General features: G+C 44.5%; 1 protein-coding gene across 1 annotated transcript in view; it reads right to left on the bottom strand.

Annotated features, from left to right (window-relative positions):
• Nucleotides 1–2,982: 2,982 nt before the first annotated feature.
• LOC308492749 (uncharacterized protein) overlaps nucleotides 2,983–18,929 on the bottom strand; it is a gene marked incomplete at its 5' end in the record, with an annotated part of 31,759 nt that continues 15,812 nt past the window's right edge. Inside the window, 2 exons of the mRNA XM_081038106.1 lie at nucleotides 2,983–3,003; nucleotides 14,279–14,392. Of these exons, the coding sequence (XP_080894232.1) occupies nucleotides 14,369–14,392 (24 nt within the window). The 3' untranslated portion in view covers nucleotides 2,983–3,003; nucleotides 14,279–14,368. The remainder of the gene's footprint in view (nucleotides 3,004–14,278; nucleotides 14,393–18,929) is intronic.

The raw sequence follows: 18,929 nt of genomic DNA, 5'->3' as shown, positions 1-18,929 counted from the left end.
ATGTATGAGCAGCTCGCCAGGCAGCTCTGAACTCACGGTATGGTTCTGAAAGGTTGGGGGAGGTGTCCTGTGGTCATCCTGGGACTGTGTCCCCATGGCACGACCCCTGTCCTTCTGGGTCAGAAGGTAGAACTCCATAGTCTAGCAGGAGAACACACCCTGACCCCTGCTCATGGCTGTACAGGGGACATCTCGCCCTACGTGTGGCCAGATGTGTTTCTCCCTGCTGCTGATCAGATGAAGAATCTGACCACCTCTCCACATTCCCTCTTGTGCACAAGACTAGAAGTAAACAGCACTGTACCCCTCTGACATGGGTGGCTCCCATAGAAGTAATGTCATGTAGGATAGTGCCTGGCCACCGTGGGAAATTCCTAAATGCAGCTGACATTAGCTTGAGGTACATTCCACCCTTGAGTTGACACATCTAGAGTTTCTTCCCCTCTCTGTGCTTCCTACCATTTCTCCTTCTCTTTGCCATTCCCACCCCTCAATGGGTCAGGCTCATGGTGGATTAGGTACACATTCAGGTAAAATACCTACGCGATGTCGGATTGCACTCATGGGAAATGGACCTGCAGGGATCTGCAGACTCCAAAAATCTTTTCACTAATCGAGGTCCTCTTGGCTTGCTTCAGGTTTGTAAATAAGTTGTAAAACATACCACTAATTTCAAATGCTAAGCATAGTTCATCAGGTTTTATGCTAATACCACAATTCTCTAAGCCAGTCAGCATGCAGAGATAAGTACTTAACTGCAGTTGGTCTGATTAGAATTGTAACTGGGTCATGTCTTTTCCCCGCATTAAGCCTGTGATAGCCCCCCATTTTCTCCAGATAAAACTTAAACAGAGCCCTTCACAAGGGGTTGCCTTCTCCTATCTGGTTTTCTGCCCACGCCCTCCGCCACAAAGCTATAATCATACAGAAACTACACAAAATACAGAGCTCTTCCAAGCTCACCATGTTTTCTCTTGCCTCTGGGCCTTTGCAGTGAAACACTGCAACACTTTTTTCTCCCTCTCTACTTAGGTAACTCCAACTCACGCTTCAGATCTCGGCTTAGATGTCACTTCTTCCTGAGCGTTCATCAATCATCTCTGAAGACCAGGTTGGTGCCCCTACATTTACCTCGTGGAAGCACTAACCACCCCATTAGCCCAGCACCATGCAATGGGGACCAGTCGTACAGCCCCACCTGTGTAGCACAATGCCTGCCTCCAGGCCCCCCAACAACTGGTCTTTGTATAAAATAACTCACGCACCATGAGAGAGAGCACTGCCTTCTAAGGACATTAGACAGATGGTTCGTGTTCCATCTTACCAAATTCGCTCATGTCATCAACCAAAATAATTTCTTTAAGGATATCGTGTGGCGTGAGCATCATGACACTGGACATTGTTCGAAACAAGGCATTAAATTCTTCATTGTGGAAACAAATGATAATGCTGGCAGTTGGTAGTCTGGCTGGATAATGTTTTTTACGACACCTGCAGGCATCAATAAGAGGGGGAAAAATGATTCATTTAAACGCCTGAGAGGTTTTGGGAACTGGTTTCAAACTATGTTACAAAGCTGTAGTCATCAAAACAATATAGTATTGGCATAAAAACAGATACGTGGATCAATGAAACAGAAGAGAGAGCCCAGAAATAAACCCATGCCTATATGGTTAATTAATTTACCGTAAAGGAGCCAAGAACATACAGTGGGGAAAGGACCGTCTCTTCTATAAAAGGTGTTGGGAAAACTGGACAGCCACATGCAAAAGAATAAAACTGAACCTTGAAGGCATTGTACTAAGCGCAATAAATCAGATAGAAAAAGACAAATATGTATGATTTTATTTACATGTGGAATCTAAACAAAAACAAAAACAACTCCCCCCCACCCCAGAAAAACCAAGCTTATAGATACACAGAACAGATTGGTGGTTGTCATAGGCAGGAGGTGGGTGAAATGGGTGAAAGGGGGTCCAGTTATAAGACAAAAAAGTCATGGTGATGGAATGTACAGCATGGTGACTAGTTAATAATACTGTTATGTATATTTGAAAGTTGCTAGGAGAGTAGAGTTCTCATCACAAGAAAAAAATTTTTTTTGTCACTATGTGAGGTGGTGGATATTAACTAGATTTATTATGGTGATTATTTTACAATATATACTAATATCAAAGCATTATCTTGTACACTCAAACTAATATAATGTTATATGCCCATTATATCTCAATACAAAAAAACTAAGAACATACATTTTATCCCTGGTATCTGGCACATGCCTCTCGTTACCCAACCTTTTACTGATACCAACATTAAATCCATATTTCAAAAATTCTTGAACAGCTTCTGGGTCTGTATAATTAAAATCATTATCTGTAAGAAAAGGTAGTTAGAGTCATAAGTTTTGGCTTACTACCACCTCTTTGATAAAGAAGTGATGTTTTTAACTGTACCTATTAAAACTTATTTCTGTGAAAAACAGAAAGCAATCTGAAACAAATACAGCAAACTGTATTTAAAAATTGTTAACTTTAGGTGGTGAATACAACAGGCCTATTTTATTATTTTCTGTATGTAGTATGTAAAATACTCCATAATTTACAAATTGAATTGCTCTGACCCTTCCAAATATGCAATTTATGTCCTACTTTCCTTGTATGTCCGTCCTTACAATGGCTAACGAAGAAAATCAAAATACTTACTTAATTTTAAAAGTGGCTTCCGTGTTTTAGTTTCATCTTCGTTAGGGCTTTGAACTCTCACATGTGATCTCGGTGTTTTCCTTGAGCCATGGCTAATGGGCTGTTGCAGTTTTTCATCAAGGAACAGAACTGAGGTAACCTCCCGGGTTTGCTCCTGCCATTTGCTCACATGATTATAGTGAAAACATAGAAATAACAGAGCGGTGCAGATCCCAAACGTCAAGGATCCACAGAAGAAACCTTGAATTACGACATTTCTCATTGTAAACCTAGCATTTTTGAGGGTCCATTTTTCAATTTCCTATATCAGAAGGGTTGAAGAGACATTCTGTTAGATACATCAGTGGCTTGTAGATTATCTACATGGCTTCAAATTTAATTTTCAGGGATTTTTAAACATAATTTTAATTTTTCAATTACAGTTAACATACAATATTATATTAGTTTCAGATGTACAATATAGTAATTAGACATTTATATAATGTATGAAGTGATTACCTCACTACATCTATTATCCATCTAATTCCTTACATGGTGATTCTAATATTATTCACTATATTCCCTATGCTATACTTGACATCCCAATGACTATTTTGTAACTACCAATTTGTACCTCTTAATCCCTTCGCCCCGTTCACCCAACCCCTCTCCCATCTGGCAACCATCAAAATGTTCTATTTCTGGGTTTATTTCTGTTTTGTTTGTCCGTTTATTTTGTTTTTTAGATTCCACATATAAGTGAGATCATATGGTATTGGTCTTTGTCTGTCTGACTTATTTCACTCAGCATAATACCCTCTAGTTGTTCCATCTATGTTGTTGCAAATGGCAAGATTTCATTCTTGCCATTTCTTGTCATATTCCATTGCATGTATGGAGCACTTCTTTATCCATTCATCGATTGATGGACACTTAGACCACCTCCACATCTTGGCTAGTGCAAATAATACGGCAATGAACATACAGATGCATATCTTTTTGACAATTTTCAGTTTTAAAAACAGAATCACTTTGATATCAGTGCTTATCGTATACTTTGATAAGATAAAGCAAGTTTTTTTTTCTGTTATCAAAAACTATTAAAACTGATATTCATAAGATTACCTAACATCGAAATACGTAACATGCGTATAAAACATACACACTGTCATTTAAAGTCACTGGCCCATACTCCTGAGCATGTAGCTAAAGAAAATAATGTGAAAGAAGGTTTACTCATTCCTCATGTATGCTCAATCCATCTTGGAGAGAGTACAGGTCTCTATTAAAATATCTTATTTATCACCAATCAAAATTAAATATATATAAAAACATACACTATCACAAGCTGGAAAGAAAGTGGGCACTGAAAATGGTGCTTCATCACTGGTGGGATTGTGAAATGGTACAACCATTCTGGCGCTATCTAGTTAAGCTGAACTTATACACATACCCTGAAGAGATTCTTATGAGCCATGTACAAGAATGTTTATTGATGTAATATTTGTAACAGAAACCAGATATAACTTAAATTTCCCTCAACAGGAGAACCCATAAAACCAGGCTATTCATTCAAGAGTGGAAATGAACCAACTGGACCTACAGGTATTAATATTGTAACATCTAAAAAAACCCAATGTTGCACAAAAAAAACAAACAGGGTACATGATGCTACCTATATACATTTGGAAAACATGCAAAAGCAGTGCAATTGTTTATGGATACACCGTATGCAGCAAATGCTGGAAAAAAACCTGTGTACGCAGATTTCCGATAATGATTCCTTCCAGGAGAGGAGGGGGTTGGGGAGAAGAATAAAGAGCGCCTACACAGTTCCTAATGCTTATTTTTTAAAAAGCTGTGAAGCGAATGTGGCAAAATGATGAGTTTTGATAAAGTTTGATGACGTGTACACAGTGTTCCTATTTTTCTCTATAGTTCCCTTATGTTGAAAATATTTCATAATTTATCAAAAAAGAAGAAGAAAGCCTTGAGAGGCTTCCTTTCAAGATGATAGATGGAATACATGGGTCTCTCTCTTCTCCCTCCCGATTCAACCATGAATAAAACTAAAGCTAAAAGCCCGCATGGGAAAAAAAGTGGCAGAGGGAACATCAATGTATGTGATTTCAGCACACGTTTGGAAGACAGAAGCTGTTGGATGTATGATAACGATTTGGAAGGACAGGAAGAGCAGAAGTCACATCTCCAAGTGTGCTCTGAGAGGACTTGGAGAAACAAACGGGGGGAGCAGACCTCAGAGAACAGCTCAGGGCTGGGAGGTGCAGGCACGTCAGGGGACTCATGCGGGGGCTTTGGGAAAGGCCACGTGTTTCTATGCTCTCTTCACCCCTCCCTGCATAGAAAAGTCCAGACAGGAGCCGGGCAAATGCTCCTCTGGAGAAATGGAGCTGTAGAAGCTTAGCCTCTGCAGAAGAAAACTTGGGTTGACATCAAGGGGGCCCCTCAGTTGTGGAACGTTTGTGTCACACAGCCCTCTTTCTGCCTCACACATAGGATCCTGGCAGCGAGGTTGTTCTGAGACAGGAGATGGAGAATTAGTCCATGAGGAGAAGATCTCCAGATACTGAAATATGGGAGTGGCCAGCAGAACAGTGAATCCCATGTGTCACCTTGAAGACAGCGTACCTGCAGCCCAGGTCAGACAAACACCCAGAGACACCTGGTTAGTGTGTCACTTTGCAATTATAGTGGAATGCTGTTATAGACTGAATTGTGTCCCCCAAATATCATACGTTGAAGTACTCACTCTCAGTGTGACTGTATTTGGAGATCGTCTTTAAAGACGTGACAGTTTAAACAAGGTTAGATGGGTGGGCCCTAATTCAGTCTGACTGGTGTCCTTCTAGAAGATGTGAAGAGATTGCAGGGGAGCAGGCACAGAGGACAGGCGGTGTGAGGACACAGTGAAAAGGTGGCCATCTGCAAGCCAACAGGAGGTGGTGCTGGGAATGAGACTCTAAAGTGAAAGTTGGGGGTGGCGTCACTGCTCAGCTGGCCGGCCCTAGGACCCCAATGCTGGTGGAAAGGCGGGGTTCTGAAAGCCCCTGGCAGGCTGTAGCAGTGTACTAGTTAAAGCATCACTGGTGGTGACCTGGGATGGAATACTGGTGGAAAGGAATGTTCTGGTTGGCACATGTGAGAGAAGGGGGCAGAGAGTAGTAATTATAAATATCATGGAATCAGATGGCTGTTGCTGGATGCAATGAAAGCATTTGAGAAAGGCGATGAAAGGCTGAGGGTGATTAGTCACTAATTTAAGGCAAGATATCAGGCAGGGGGGCTCCTGAGCAGCATATGAAGGGACTTGTCCTATAACCAAAGGACAGAGAAGACTGAGAGTCCTGCCCAGTGCTTGGGGACAAGGGGGCAAGGCTGACGTCTCAACCCCGGCCAGTCTTCCATCCTGGGATTCAAGATGGGAAGTCTGGGTGGGGACAAGTCCAAAACCCTAGGTACACAGGAACCCTCCGGGCCTACGAAATGGCCCCCTCGTCCCTGTCAGGGGCCAGCTCTCCTCCTCTGCTTAAGGACGATGGAGATGCCTCTGCTTTGCAAGACAACAAATACACTCCCTCAGGGTGACCCCCTTCGAACTGAGGGAAACGGGCAGATGAAAACAGAATGTAGCCGTTTTCACTTAAATGACCACCACATCTTCCTGTTAAGTGTCTAAATTTTGAGACGCTTCTGTTTTAACTTTCTCCAAAAACCAAAAGTAATTAGAAACTAGTTAAAAGAGAATATGGGTGAGGGGAGGCAACCAAACTTAATATACAGAATACACACAGGAATTCATCTAACAGTATTATTACTGAAAAATAAACCCATATTCTCTACAGGGATTCTACTATATTAAGAAAATGTGGGGGAAATTCACCTTAGATGTGAACACTTATTAAAAATATACCCCCTAATTTTCTTATTTTATCAATATATGTTTTCTTATATGACATTTTTCTAAACCAGAGTTCTCCAGTTCTCTGGAATAGGCACATCATCTACCACCTGCCCCCATATCCAGCCCCACTCCCCCACAAAACACAGAAAATCTCTCCTACCAAACGACAGACCTAGGAGCTTTGTGATTGGCTTTTCAACTGTCTCCTCAGGAGGAAATCATGTTCAATGATTTTCTTCCCTAAAATATGCTGAAGTCACAGGCTAGAAAAATACAGAATTCATAAAGCATTATTTCAATGATGATTTGTATGTATCGCCAATGAATGTCTCAATGAATTAAAAAACAACAACACCCAAGCGTTAATTTTAAAAAATCCTATAAGGAAAAGAATGCTGCTAATAATTACTGAGCTGCATGGGCATATGTGCATATATACGCACCCACTGAGAAACTAAAACCCTAAACTAACTCTGGATATAGTCACGGAGCTTGGTTAACCATGTGAGTCTTCAGAGGGTGGAAAACGTGACCGTACTGTAGATACCACCACAAGTAATTGTTCTGTAAATTGTCAGTATTTGTAACCCCTCGGTTTCATAGGACAATCTTAAAAAACCATCTCCATACAAGATCTATGACTTTCTGATACCACGAAGGGCTTGTTTCTACTTAATGTTTTTGGAGTAACTAATAAGTTCACTTGGTATAAATCTTAAGACGCACAGAGGGGTATATAACGAAAACTGGCCCTGATTTTCAAGAACCAAAGCCATTATGATGCTCAGTCCGCCTCCACACATGGCATACATAACCCAGCCTAGCAGCCAGAACCCTTAAAAACAACCGGATCTTTCCATCCTAATCCCCAGAGATTTGGATTAATCCTCATTCAAGATTCAGTGATTTGATGTGCAGTTTCCACTGAGTCCAGAAGGAAGAAGCCTCCCGCATCGTTGTTCCTACTCCCAGCACACTGAGCTCACCCACCTACCACTCAGACAGTTGCACTGGCTGCTTGGTAATCAGTGTATTTTCCCAGCCGAGTCACAGGCAGAATTAGGCAGGAGTGCACACTGAATGATCTCAAAGATGGAATTTTTGTTCGGAGTGGCTGACTTTACGGTGTCTGGATTCTGAGAAAACACTTGACTGTGCTGGGCTGCCCTGCCCCCATGGCAGTGCTCAAAACACATCATCAGGCTGCCTCACAAAGCCCGGTGACATCACACAGGGTGGCCCAGCCGCAGAGGTCCCTGCCTGGATGCTCCAATCAGCAGGTGGAATTTGGGACTTCCAAAGTTCAGAGAGTCCTTGGAGAAAGTCTTGGGGAATCCTCAGGCCCCAGCGGAGACACAGGAAAAGCCTCGTATTGGGTGAGTCAAAATCCTAGCCTTCCCTAGGCTAGGCCTCATGTTAGCGCCTTGAAATCAACTTAAAAAGAGCAGGCTTTCAGCACACCGCAACTGGCTTAATGATGAGCCCAAGGGTTATTTGGCTGTCTTTTAATTTTTTGCTCTTTAATATATTACTCAACAGTTAGACATTAGCAGATGAGTTCAGCCAAATGCTTGTGAAATTTCCTCTTTCTTAACATGTTTGAGCAGAGTCAACCCTCTCACCCCCCCCTTGAGGAGGCTGGCTCAGTGTTTTGCCAGGGACCAGACATTACTTCCAAGTGTGTGAGAGGCAAGGGGCGGGGCCTAAGGGCGGGCCTAGGGGTGGGGCGGGGCCTTTGATGCCACTGCTGGGGCAGATAAGATGGGCAATAATGGTCTCCCACATAACTCTGAGTCTCCTTTGGAAAGGTTGGAAGGGAAGGGCTTTCTTTGTCCTTTTAAAATATTAATATTAAAAAGAAAGCTTTTATTCATAATAGCCCTCCTCTGGAAACAACCCACAGGTCATCAACAGTAGAAGGGATGAATTGTGGTCATTTGTATAATGGAATGCAAAACAGCAACACGGTGACAGAACGACAGCCACATGCAACAACCTGGAAGAATCTCACAGACATAATATGGAGCAATGGAAGCCAGACACAGGGGGTTCTAGTTCTATGTCTACAAAGCTCAAGAAGAGCCCAAATTAATCTAGAGCGATAGTAATCAGCAGGGTGGTTACCTTGAGGTGGGGCGGGGGGTGCTTGTTCCTGAGAGAGGCCAAGAACGGTCTAGAGCTTCTCAATCTGGGCGAATTCACAAACATTCACCAGGGTGCTGCCCAGCAGTTGGTTGCGGGTTACCAGGGAGATAAAGTCATTCATGTGAGAAATTAGGGGAAGATGCAAGATCAAAAGCTACAGCCTGGTGTAAAGGACAGAACAGTAGACCAAGAGTCAAGGGGCACAGCTGCCAGAATCTATTCATAAGGGGAGAGGATACTGTCACAAAACAAAGCAAAGGTATAAAACAAAGTCACAACACAAGGCAGGTAGCTGGCAGGAGCTGAAGGGAGGACGTGAGAAGGAGGAAGATAAAACCTGTGGGCAGCAGGGAAAGTGGAGCGAGTAAGGTGCACGTGAACCCATGCAGGTCAATTCCGTGGAAACTTCCTGGAACTTTTCCTGTGGCCCAAAGGAAATTAGGAGGCTGAAACAGTCCGTGCTTTCTCTCAAATTAGTAGGCGCAGTTCATCCTAGTCAATTCCAATTAAACAACTACAAAGAGGAACAAAGCAGCCTTAGGCTTTATTCTCAGGTTGAGAAGGAAAAGAAAAAAAAGGATGGGGAAGGCACAAAAGATTTGTGAAAACTTCAAACTGAGAGCCAGGAAAACCATGTTCTTTCTGGTCCTGGGTCTCCTGAGGGGAAAAAAGCAAATGCTTAAAATGAGGGGCAGAGATGCAGAAACAGGGAACGCAAATTAAAAGAAAACAGGCAACACAAATATGAGTATACATGTGCCAATTACTGCAAGCCATACCGAGCATTTGGGAGGTGGTCAGGTCCTGGGGGGCAGGCCCCACTCTCGGCCACCTCTGTGTTTCATGATACCTGACATGCTGGGTGCTAGCGGACATTCACTAAATTAATTCCCCAATAATCATAACATTTAAGACACAACAAAGGAATTGGTGAGTAACGCCAAAATGTGACTATCTTTTTTTGGGGGGAAAGGAAACAAAAAGAGGGAGGAGGGGAAAAATGAATTAAAAATGAATGAAGTGACCTTAGTCTCAGGCCTGTCTGGCTCCCTCCAACCAGCCCAATTGGACTCATTTATCCACAGACTCCATTCTGTCATTCTTTGCTCCAGAGAGAAAGACCTATGGGAAGACCTTCCCCATATACCACCCTGATTTCTAAGTTCCTTCATGTGTTATTGGTTAATCTTGCCGACCTATGCTCTTCCTTATCTTAAAAACCCCTCAGAAGAATCCAGTCCCCCATTCACTCTGGTTCCGAACCACCCAAACCATCCATTTAGATCACTTCAGATCTGATCATCTCAAGTGGTCGTTTCCCCCCAATAACCATGTAGTGAGATTTTCCCCATGGAAGTGGGTGGTTATCTTAGGAAACTCACTAGCAGGGTTTTCATTTGAGAAGTTCCCATTAGAAATTAATGACTTGCTGTCTTAAAATGTGGGGAGTTATAGTGGGCCCTGGGCTGGGGGTGTGCGGTTGGTGAGGACGGAGAACCTCCCCTTGGCTAATATCTAAGGAGGACCATCTCATCTGACCAACAATATGCGGAATGCTTCTATTCTAAACCGGTGTTTTATTAGACTCAAGCTTAGTTACTCACAATAATAATGATTTAATGAGAAATCATCGATTTGGAGACTTTTGATGTTGGTAGTTTGATTGCATGCCAAATAATAATCTTTTCAGGAAGCATATTCCCAGTTGCTAAAAGGTGGAAGTAACCCACGGGCCCATCAATGGACGAGTAAGTAAGCAACATGTGGTGTCTACACACAATGGAATTACTATTTAGCCCTAAAAAAGCAAGGGCATTCTGACACATCCTACAACATGGATGAATCCGGAGGACATTAGTCTAAGTAAAGTAAGCCAGTCACAAAAAGGCAAATTCTATATGATGCCACTTACATGAGATATTTAGAATAGTCAAAATCATAGAGAAAGAAAGGAGAATGGTGATTGCCAGGGGCTGGGGCAGTGGGAGGGGAGAATGGGGAGTTACAAGATGACAAACGAGAGTTCTGGAGATGGATGGAAGTGATGGTTGCCCAACATTATGAACGTACTTTATACCCCCTGAACTGTGTACTTAAAAATGGTTAAGATGATATATTTTATGTTATATATATTTTATCATTTAAAAAATTGGGGAGGGGGGAAGCACATAAGGTGATTTATATCCTTTGACTCATGCTAAGAAAACTTCCCCCCTCATCCTCTATGTTTTGACGTGCTTTTAAAAAAGTGGTTTCACTTTCATACCCACAATTTTTGCTTCCTGTCAACTTCCTGTGCCACGTTACTGTCACTTCTGGTTTGCTTTGACTGCTCTGTCTTGGATGTCATCTCTTTAAGTAAACATTCACAACTCTAATAGATAGCCTACATAGTTTTGTCTTAGTAAAAACAGAAGCAAACAATCACCCTACCATATTTTCCCAAAAATAAGACCTAGCCGACCATCAGCTCTAATGTGTCTTTTGGAGCAAAATTTAATATAAGACCCGGTCTTATATAACGTAACACAATGTAACATAAGACCGGATCTTTTATTAAATTTTGCTCCAAAAGATGCATTAGAGCTGACTGGCCAGCTAGCTCTTATTTTCAGGGAAACACGGTAGCATTTTTCTCCTTTAAGACAAGCAGGTGTCCCGTATTAGATGTCAGGCTCTGTTGGTTTTTGGATGACTTAACTCCTTCTCTTACTGAAAAATAAAAGGGGGGATGTTTTATTAGAACATGTGCAGAACCAGATGCCCAGAGGATTCGGTCAAATGTACACAGTGCTGCAGGCAGCACCGGAGCAAATCGTACCTCCTCTGGGGGCTGAGCAGAGGGCAGCTGTAGAATACGTTTCCCTTTTCCTCCTCTTTTCTTCTGCCCGCCACTCATTCCTGTTGCTCTTCTGTCTCCAGTCAGAGGCACACGCAGCCTTGTCTCATTTCTGTGCTCTTCTGCACCCTTTTATCCACTGCACGCTATTCGGGTCAGCTATTCCACATGGAGCATGAAGCAGGCTTAGGCTCCTGGGGTCATCACATGAGCACCGAATCCCAAGAACTGAAAGGAAAACTACTATGTGACCCGAAAACTAAAGTGTCCCAATGCCGTTCTGCTAATGGTGAAGTCTTTTTTTCTTAGGTCTCCAGACGTCTTGAATTTCCATTTTTCTTACTCTCTTCCCACTTCCTGTTCCTTTCATCCTTTTTCCTTATTTATGCATTAGTGTTAACTATGCTCTTTTGTCGTACAATGACTTGTATAACTTAACACGTGACATGGCTTATCCTTTCTTCTTCTTCTCCCTCTCGGCCCTCAGCAGCCTGGGTAATCGGCTCTTGGGGAGGGGGTGTCTTCCATCCCTGTGTGTCCCGTGGTACGGGTCATGTAGGATGTCTCCAGCACAGCTCGGGGTCAGACAGGTAAGCCTGTGTCAAGGTCAGTGCACTGCTTCTTGTCTCCGTGGCCTCAGGCAGACTCCTGCGCCTCTCTGATCCCTGTAAACGCCAGGGCAGCGTCCTCAGAAGGTTTTGTTGTCTTTATTAAGCAAGAATTCAAGCCAAGGTGTGTGGCAGGGTGCTTCCACCTGCCTGCCCACTGGGAAGGCAGAAGACAGAGGAGTACACAGAGCTCGGGGTGACAGTGGGATGTAAAGGAGTGCAGTCCTTTTGTGAGCGAGTTGGCAGACCAGCAATGTCAGAGACACCAAATCTAATATACAAGGAGGCGAGTCCGTAGAAGAATGTTCCGTACAGCCTTGTTGTGAGGAAAATTCAAAACCACCTAAATAGCCCAGGATAAGAGACGTGGGAAGTATACTGAGGTGTTCGCCCAGTCAACAGAATACAGAAGAGAAAAACGAATGAATCGGAGCCACAAGGATAAACCTCAACAGTATAATATTGAGGGAGGAAAGCAGATCGCAAAGGAAGACATCCAGTGTCACTAACAGCTTCATAAAGTTTTAAAAAATGCAAAACGATAGTTTGTGTCGTAGTGACACACATCTCCTTAGAGCAGTACAGAAATAGGTATGGAAATAACAAACACAAATGCAGCATAATGGTTACCTTGGGGAGGGAGCGTGTGCAGAAAGGGAGAGCACATAGCGTCCCTCGACTGTTTTATTATTTTTCAAAGAGCTGAAGTAAATATGGGGCAAAATGTTAAGAGTTGATAAAGCTGGTGTGTGACCCTGCGCTTATTATTATGTTATTCTCTATTTACTTTTTATATTGTAATATTTCAAAATTAAGAACAATTAAAGGTCCTGTTCAACTCACAGGACTCACAGGAATCAATTCCTTATAATCTGTAAGATTCTATTAAAAACAATTGGTGTGATTTATTTCATAGATGGTCCACAAGAGGGAGCTCTACAACAATTCAGCCCCAGGTGCATAAACACATAGACTCGTAAAGACAAACAGCACTTTGGGAAGCTTTGCAGGCGGCTCCTGTCCGCCCTCTATCAACGGCAGGGCGCTTTCCACTGGTTCTGAAATCTGCAGAACGACCACTGATGGTAAAGAAGACACATTCCAGGATGTGGTGATAAACTGAACAGTGTTAAAAAAAATGCCACCTGATGAATTGTTTGCAGAGTAAAGAACACATGGCAGCAAGAGGAACACGGATTAGAGTGCAGGCAAACGTGGGGGCACGAACAGTGTCCTCTGGAACCTGGGGCCAGGTGCTCGGCGTCTATTCCCCTGGAACAGCACAGAAAACCAGCAACGCCTGTTGTGTATCCACGGAACACCAAGAAATACGGAAATAGCTCTTCCTGTCACCGTAAGCAGAAACAGTCTAACTGGTGATAAGCATGACTGTCTTATGGCTGCAATTTACCGCAGACGCAGCCCCTCAAAGATTTAAACTGTGCAGCTTTTCATGACTCTGCGACTCTTTTTTTTTTCCCACTTTTTAAAATCAGGTGCCAAGGGAAATGGGTGAATGCTGGAAATGCCATAGTGTGCAATTTCAGTGATGCAGACATAATTCAGGTTTCTTGTTGCTGCTTTCACTTTGTCTTCACGGAAAAATATGCAAATTGCGAGGAAACCTCAGTTTGCTCAGTGACATGGTCAGTCAACAGACTTTACTTACTTACTCACTTATTAGGGCGCCACTGCTCATTTCTCAGGAGCTCATGGAAAATAAGACAGCTCGTCCCTGCACCCCCAGTGCAACAAGTCTCTGTCCTGATAAGTCAGGAAAGTGAAGCCTTACGGATGAAAATGGTTTTCAACAGCAAAAGGGAGTTTCTGCTTACTGATCATAAAATAACAGGACTCCACTGTGATTTACCCCAACTCCTGTGTGTCAGGGGACAATTCTGCATGCGAGGACTCAGGGAGAACCAGGAAAGGGGCTCTCATCAGACACCAAATCTGCCAGCCCCTTGATCTTGGACTTGCAGCCCCCAGAGTGGTGAGAAATAACTGTGTGTTGTTTAGAAGCCACTCAGTCTATGGTTTCTGTTCTAGCATCCCAAGTGGACTCAGGCAAGATGAGCTTTACCTGTCACACTGCTTGAGTAGCCCTGGCTGAGTTGCGTCAGGCGTCCCAGGTCACCTTCTCTGTTGCCCAGACCTTCAGGACATGGAACAGTCAACCTCCATGGAGGGAGAACAGCTGTGTGAGGTAAAGGGACCAGTTAAACGGTGGAGACCCTCCACCCCACTCCCCTGCACAAGCAAAGCCAGCTGCATCTTCCCGGGGTCCTTCAGAGCACAACTGCCTCTCTCTCCAGGAAGGGTCACCTTCCCAGGGGCTCCGAGCCTACACGAAGCACCAGAACACCAAGGCAAGGAAGCCTCCATACTGACGAGTGAAGGCAACACAGATCTCAAAACACAAGACGCTTTCATGGCAGTGGGTTCAGCCCTTCTTCTACCTTTACTTCTCTGGCTGCCAATTTAGTCTCATCAGGTGGAGAATGAATGGAGAGTGACTCCTATCTGGTCAGGGTGCTGGTGATCAGATCAGTCTATCTATCCATGATTCGGACAGCTCCCAAGATCTTTTTGTCAGAAGCATGTGTTCAAGAGATTAGTCTCAAAGGAGCTGTCAAGCCACCAGGAGTTTTGACAAAGCCAAGTAAGAGTCACTCCATATTTGAAGCTCTTAGCCCGTGCTGAGTGCCTTGCTAAGCACTTTTAATAGAGCACCCCCCCACACACACACACTTAACAATGTTTAAAGTGTCTACTGCTATTTACAAATCATCCCAGCTCTCAGTGGCTTAAAACAACAGCCATTCAGTTAGCTGCATAACTCTGTGGGTTGGCTAGACTTGGGTATTCTGCTGCACATGTCCACTGAGGCTGCAGCCGTCAGGGGCTGGCCTGCCCTGGAGCGTCAGGATGGGGCCCTGGAGGACAGCGGGAAGACTGGGCTGAGCTGGGATGCTGGGGTACTGGGCCTCTTCTCCCTCCTCTCCACTTTGCGTCTTCACATGGGTTTCCAGTGAGCAACCAGACTTCTTCCATTCCGTGGGAGCCGGTAAAGGGTACATGAGACTCTGTATTTTTACTTCAATAAATTTACTTCAATAAATATTTATTTATTTTAATTCAAGTCCTGAGTGACTTGAATTATTTAAAAGTGAAAATATGTCTTCTGTAGTTATTTTCTAATTGTGAACGTTAATTCATGATTAAAATATTCAGGACTTATCTGGTGTCAAGCCACAGAAACGAATTCAAGTTGACTTATGCTAAGCAGGGGGTTAATTACAAGGCTATCCGGCTGCGCGTGTCAGGAGGTATCTCAAAGGCAGCCTGATGCCAGGTCTTCGGACAGGGATAGAAATGAGGTCTGCAAGGACTTTACGGTCCAGGGCTGTCTCCTGTCCTACTTCTCTCTTTAATCCCCATTTCTTTGCCCCCAGGACAGCATTCTGGAAAACGCATCTGGTCAGCCCAGCTGGTCTTTGTTCTCCACTCCAGCCCACTCATTTGAGTCGCTCGGTACAAACATGGGTGTTAGGTCCATCCTTGTGATTAGACATGGTTCTCAGAGAAAATGAGGCATCATGATGGTTCTCAGACGCCCCCAAAGATGACAATGATAGAAAACGAGCAAAACACATGAGAACAACACCAAGCATGACCCACAATCCCACAAACCAGTTGGTACCCACGACTTAGGGTGTGGGCCGGAAACGGGGATGGTGAGGAACCTTGGAGATGATAACTGCAAGGTACCCACCTTTATTCCCTAGGCCTGAAGAGGTGCAGGGCAGCAGTTTCCGGAACCTGCAGGAACTGAGCTGTGGTTGTGGGGATCCAGCCAGGCAGAGGCCATCTGGCAGGCAGAGTGTTAGGGGAACGCAGTCATGACTCCTCTCTCCTCCCTCCATCCAATTGCTTTCCACTCTTGGAAGCCAACCAGAAACCAGTGGTCAAAGGGCCCCCACAGGTCAGCCTCCAGGGCACAGAGCAGGCGCGGGAAGGTGGAGAGACAGTCTGCACATCAGATAACCTCTGGCGGAATTTGGTTTATAAAACACATCACTGCTGTCAGACCTCAGATTCAGTTTCGCAGGCGCCTTCTTCATGGGGCATCATCGTCTTGTGGACATTCTTATCCACACCTCCAGAAACATTATTGTAAATGGCTGACTGACGAACGGTCTAGTATCTGGCGGTGACAATGAGCTACCCTCTTAGTCAGCATTGGGGTTGTTTTCAGTGCTTCGCCCTGGCACCCTAACATGCTTGGCAATGGGTCTGTTGCAGAAGTCCCTGCCTCCTTGTCACTTTGCAGGGTGACGTTTGGCCTTCTGTCCACCTGCCTCCTAGACCGTGACCTCTGTGAGTTCCTTCCTCTCTGAAGGCCCAGCTCCTAACACAGAGCAGTTCTCTCTACAGAGCTGCTGGGCAAAGCAATGCATGAATGACAAGCCAGCAAAATGAATCCAGCAGAACGTTGTGAATTCCTCCCATCTTTCTGAGTGCCCAGGGTGCTGCTGATGAATGTGCCAGTACGTGCCATCCCAGCTTGGTGACGAGGCCGCCAGTTACACGGCAAAAGCCACACGGGCTTCGAAAGCCCACAGGTAGGTTTGACTGTTGCCTCCCATCTGTCCATTTCTAAGAGCAAGTCACACTATCTCTGAGTCTCAGGTCTCTCTTTGTAAAATGTGGACTCTAGGGTTTCTGATGGGGTTTTATGGAGTGTCTCTAATCCTTGCAACCCTGTAAGTATTGACCTCTCTTTCTCAGTAGCCATTACTACCTGAGAATTTGTTAGGCAATTGCAGAGAGGTAGAAGGAAAGAGAAAAATGGGGAAAAAATAAGTTAGGCCAAGTTCTTGATCAAGGGAAGTCTAAGATTGCCATGGAAGAAAACCAAATGGACAGAGTCACCTGAAGGGACTGGGGAGTGGCACTGTGACTGAAGACTCCCCTTTGCCAACACAAACACGTTTGTCACTTTCACCTCTAATTTCTACAAATACTTTATTGTTCAACATTTAACAAATCCACCTCTTGGAAAAGCCTTGATTCACCTGAGGAAATCTTATCCAGTGAAATGTTTTTATATTGCAAGCTCCACGATCAAATAAAACGAGTGAAAATTTGCTCCCGGCTTAAAATTAAGAGTTGGCAGGGCCTCAGGAAGTTTCAGCTGGGGAGCAAATTCTCACTGGTCTTCTTAGGACAATTAGGGGATTATTGGGACCCCTGTTTCTGTTAACTATTTCCTTCTGTTAACATCTGACTCCTCCATTCCGACTCTCATTCCCACCTCAAATTGCATTTCGAACGTTTGGAGGGTTGGTCTATTTCCAGTTGGCTCTTCCTCCAAGTAAGCTGAGGTGCTTCCTGGCCCTTCCTGCCTGGCCAGCACACAACTCTACCTTTTGTCCCTCCAGTTCTGGGAGACTGCTGGCAGCTTTGCTGTGCCTCCTTGCAGCTGCTCTCCTTGGTTTCTGGGCCTCTTACAGCAGGGTCATTAGGGTTTACAGGAGCTGTGAAGCCTGGATGGCAGACCAGCGTGTTGGGCTCACCTCCCTACGGACCCCTTTCTCTGGGTTCTTGGCCCCTCAAGTCCTGGCAATGAGTGTTGGCTTTCTTTCCTTTGGCGGGGGTGGGGGACAGAAATCAAGGCCGGCATATTTTTTTCTTGAACGAATACAATTCCCGTTGGATTTCTGCATGTTGCCGAGGCCCCCGGTTCCTTCACCTTCTCAGCTCCACCCATTCACAGAACCAAACACTGCAGCACCTCTGAAACCTCATCCTCAAACACGCCCAGCCTTTTATCCTCATAGCTCACTTGCTCTGTCCCCCCCACCCTCCCTCTCAGCCCCCATATGCTTACTTCCTGCCCCATCAAGCCTAGATTTCACTATAACGCATCTCTCCTGAGCCACTACTAGCTGGGATTACACAGCACTCCGTTCTATTTTATTGACGGTAGCAGGCTCTACAGCAAACATACACACGGAGATAACAGCTGCTGGACCAGGAAACTTTAGATTCTATAAAAACGTGGTTTTTATAAACGTCCTTCTGTTTTTCAAAGCACAGAGAAAACCTGCTTCTGCTTTCATGCCTGGGGAGGTTGACAAAACCAAACGAGACTCTGTGAATTGTCTCAGCTACTTAGAACAACAGGATGTACTTTCGGTCCCAGTACAGTAGCACCAAAGATGTCAGGATCACGGAAACCACTTTCTAGAACAGAAAACTATGGCAACCATAATTTGATTTCAGCCTGGAGTGCCGTGGGCACCTCATCAGCTGGTGAGCGCAGGGTTTTCTTTTGCGTTGATCAAGACGTGCGGCCGGTGACAGGGCCTCAGGGATGTCGGAAGGGCTTCGGAGTCCCGTACTCCGGCCATGCGCCTTCCTCTGTCCATGCTCGAATATTGGGATATGCACTTCACACATCCCTCTTCCCCAACAACTCCTTTTTCTTTTTTGGGGGGTAAAGGTTTCCCTTTGTTCCTGCCTTTCATTTCACACGGCTATTCTTCTCTCTGCTGCACCTCTGGAATTCTGATGTTGTCTCTTAACCTGGTCCCCGGCCTGCAATCTACTCCTTCCGTACATACTGTCTGTTACCACCAGATTGATATTCCTCATTGATGCTTGGCATGCTCCTCCCCTGCTCCACAACATTCCGTAGCTACCCATTACGTAAAGAACAAAAAATCCAA

Source organism: Rhinolophus hipposideros (genome assembly GCF_964194185.1).
Source record: "Rhinolophus hipposideros genome assembly, chromosome: 25".
NCBI classification, from domain to species: Eukaryota; Metazoa; Chordata; class Mammalia; order Chiroptera; family Rhinolophidae; genus Rhinolophus; species Rhinolophus hipposideros.
This window is presented reverse-complemented; position numbering and strand designations above follow the sequence as displayed.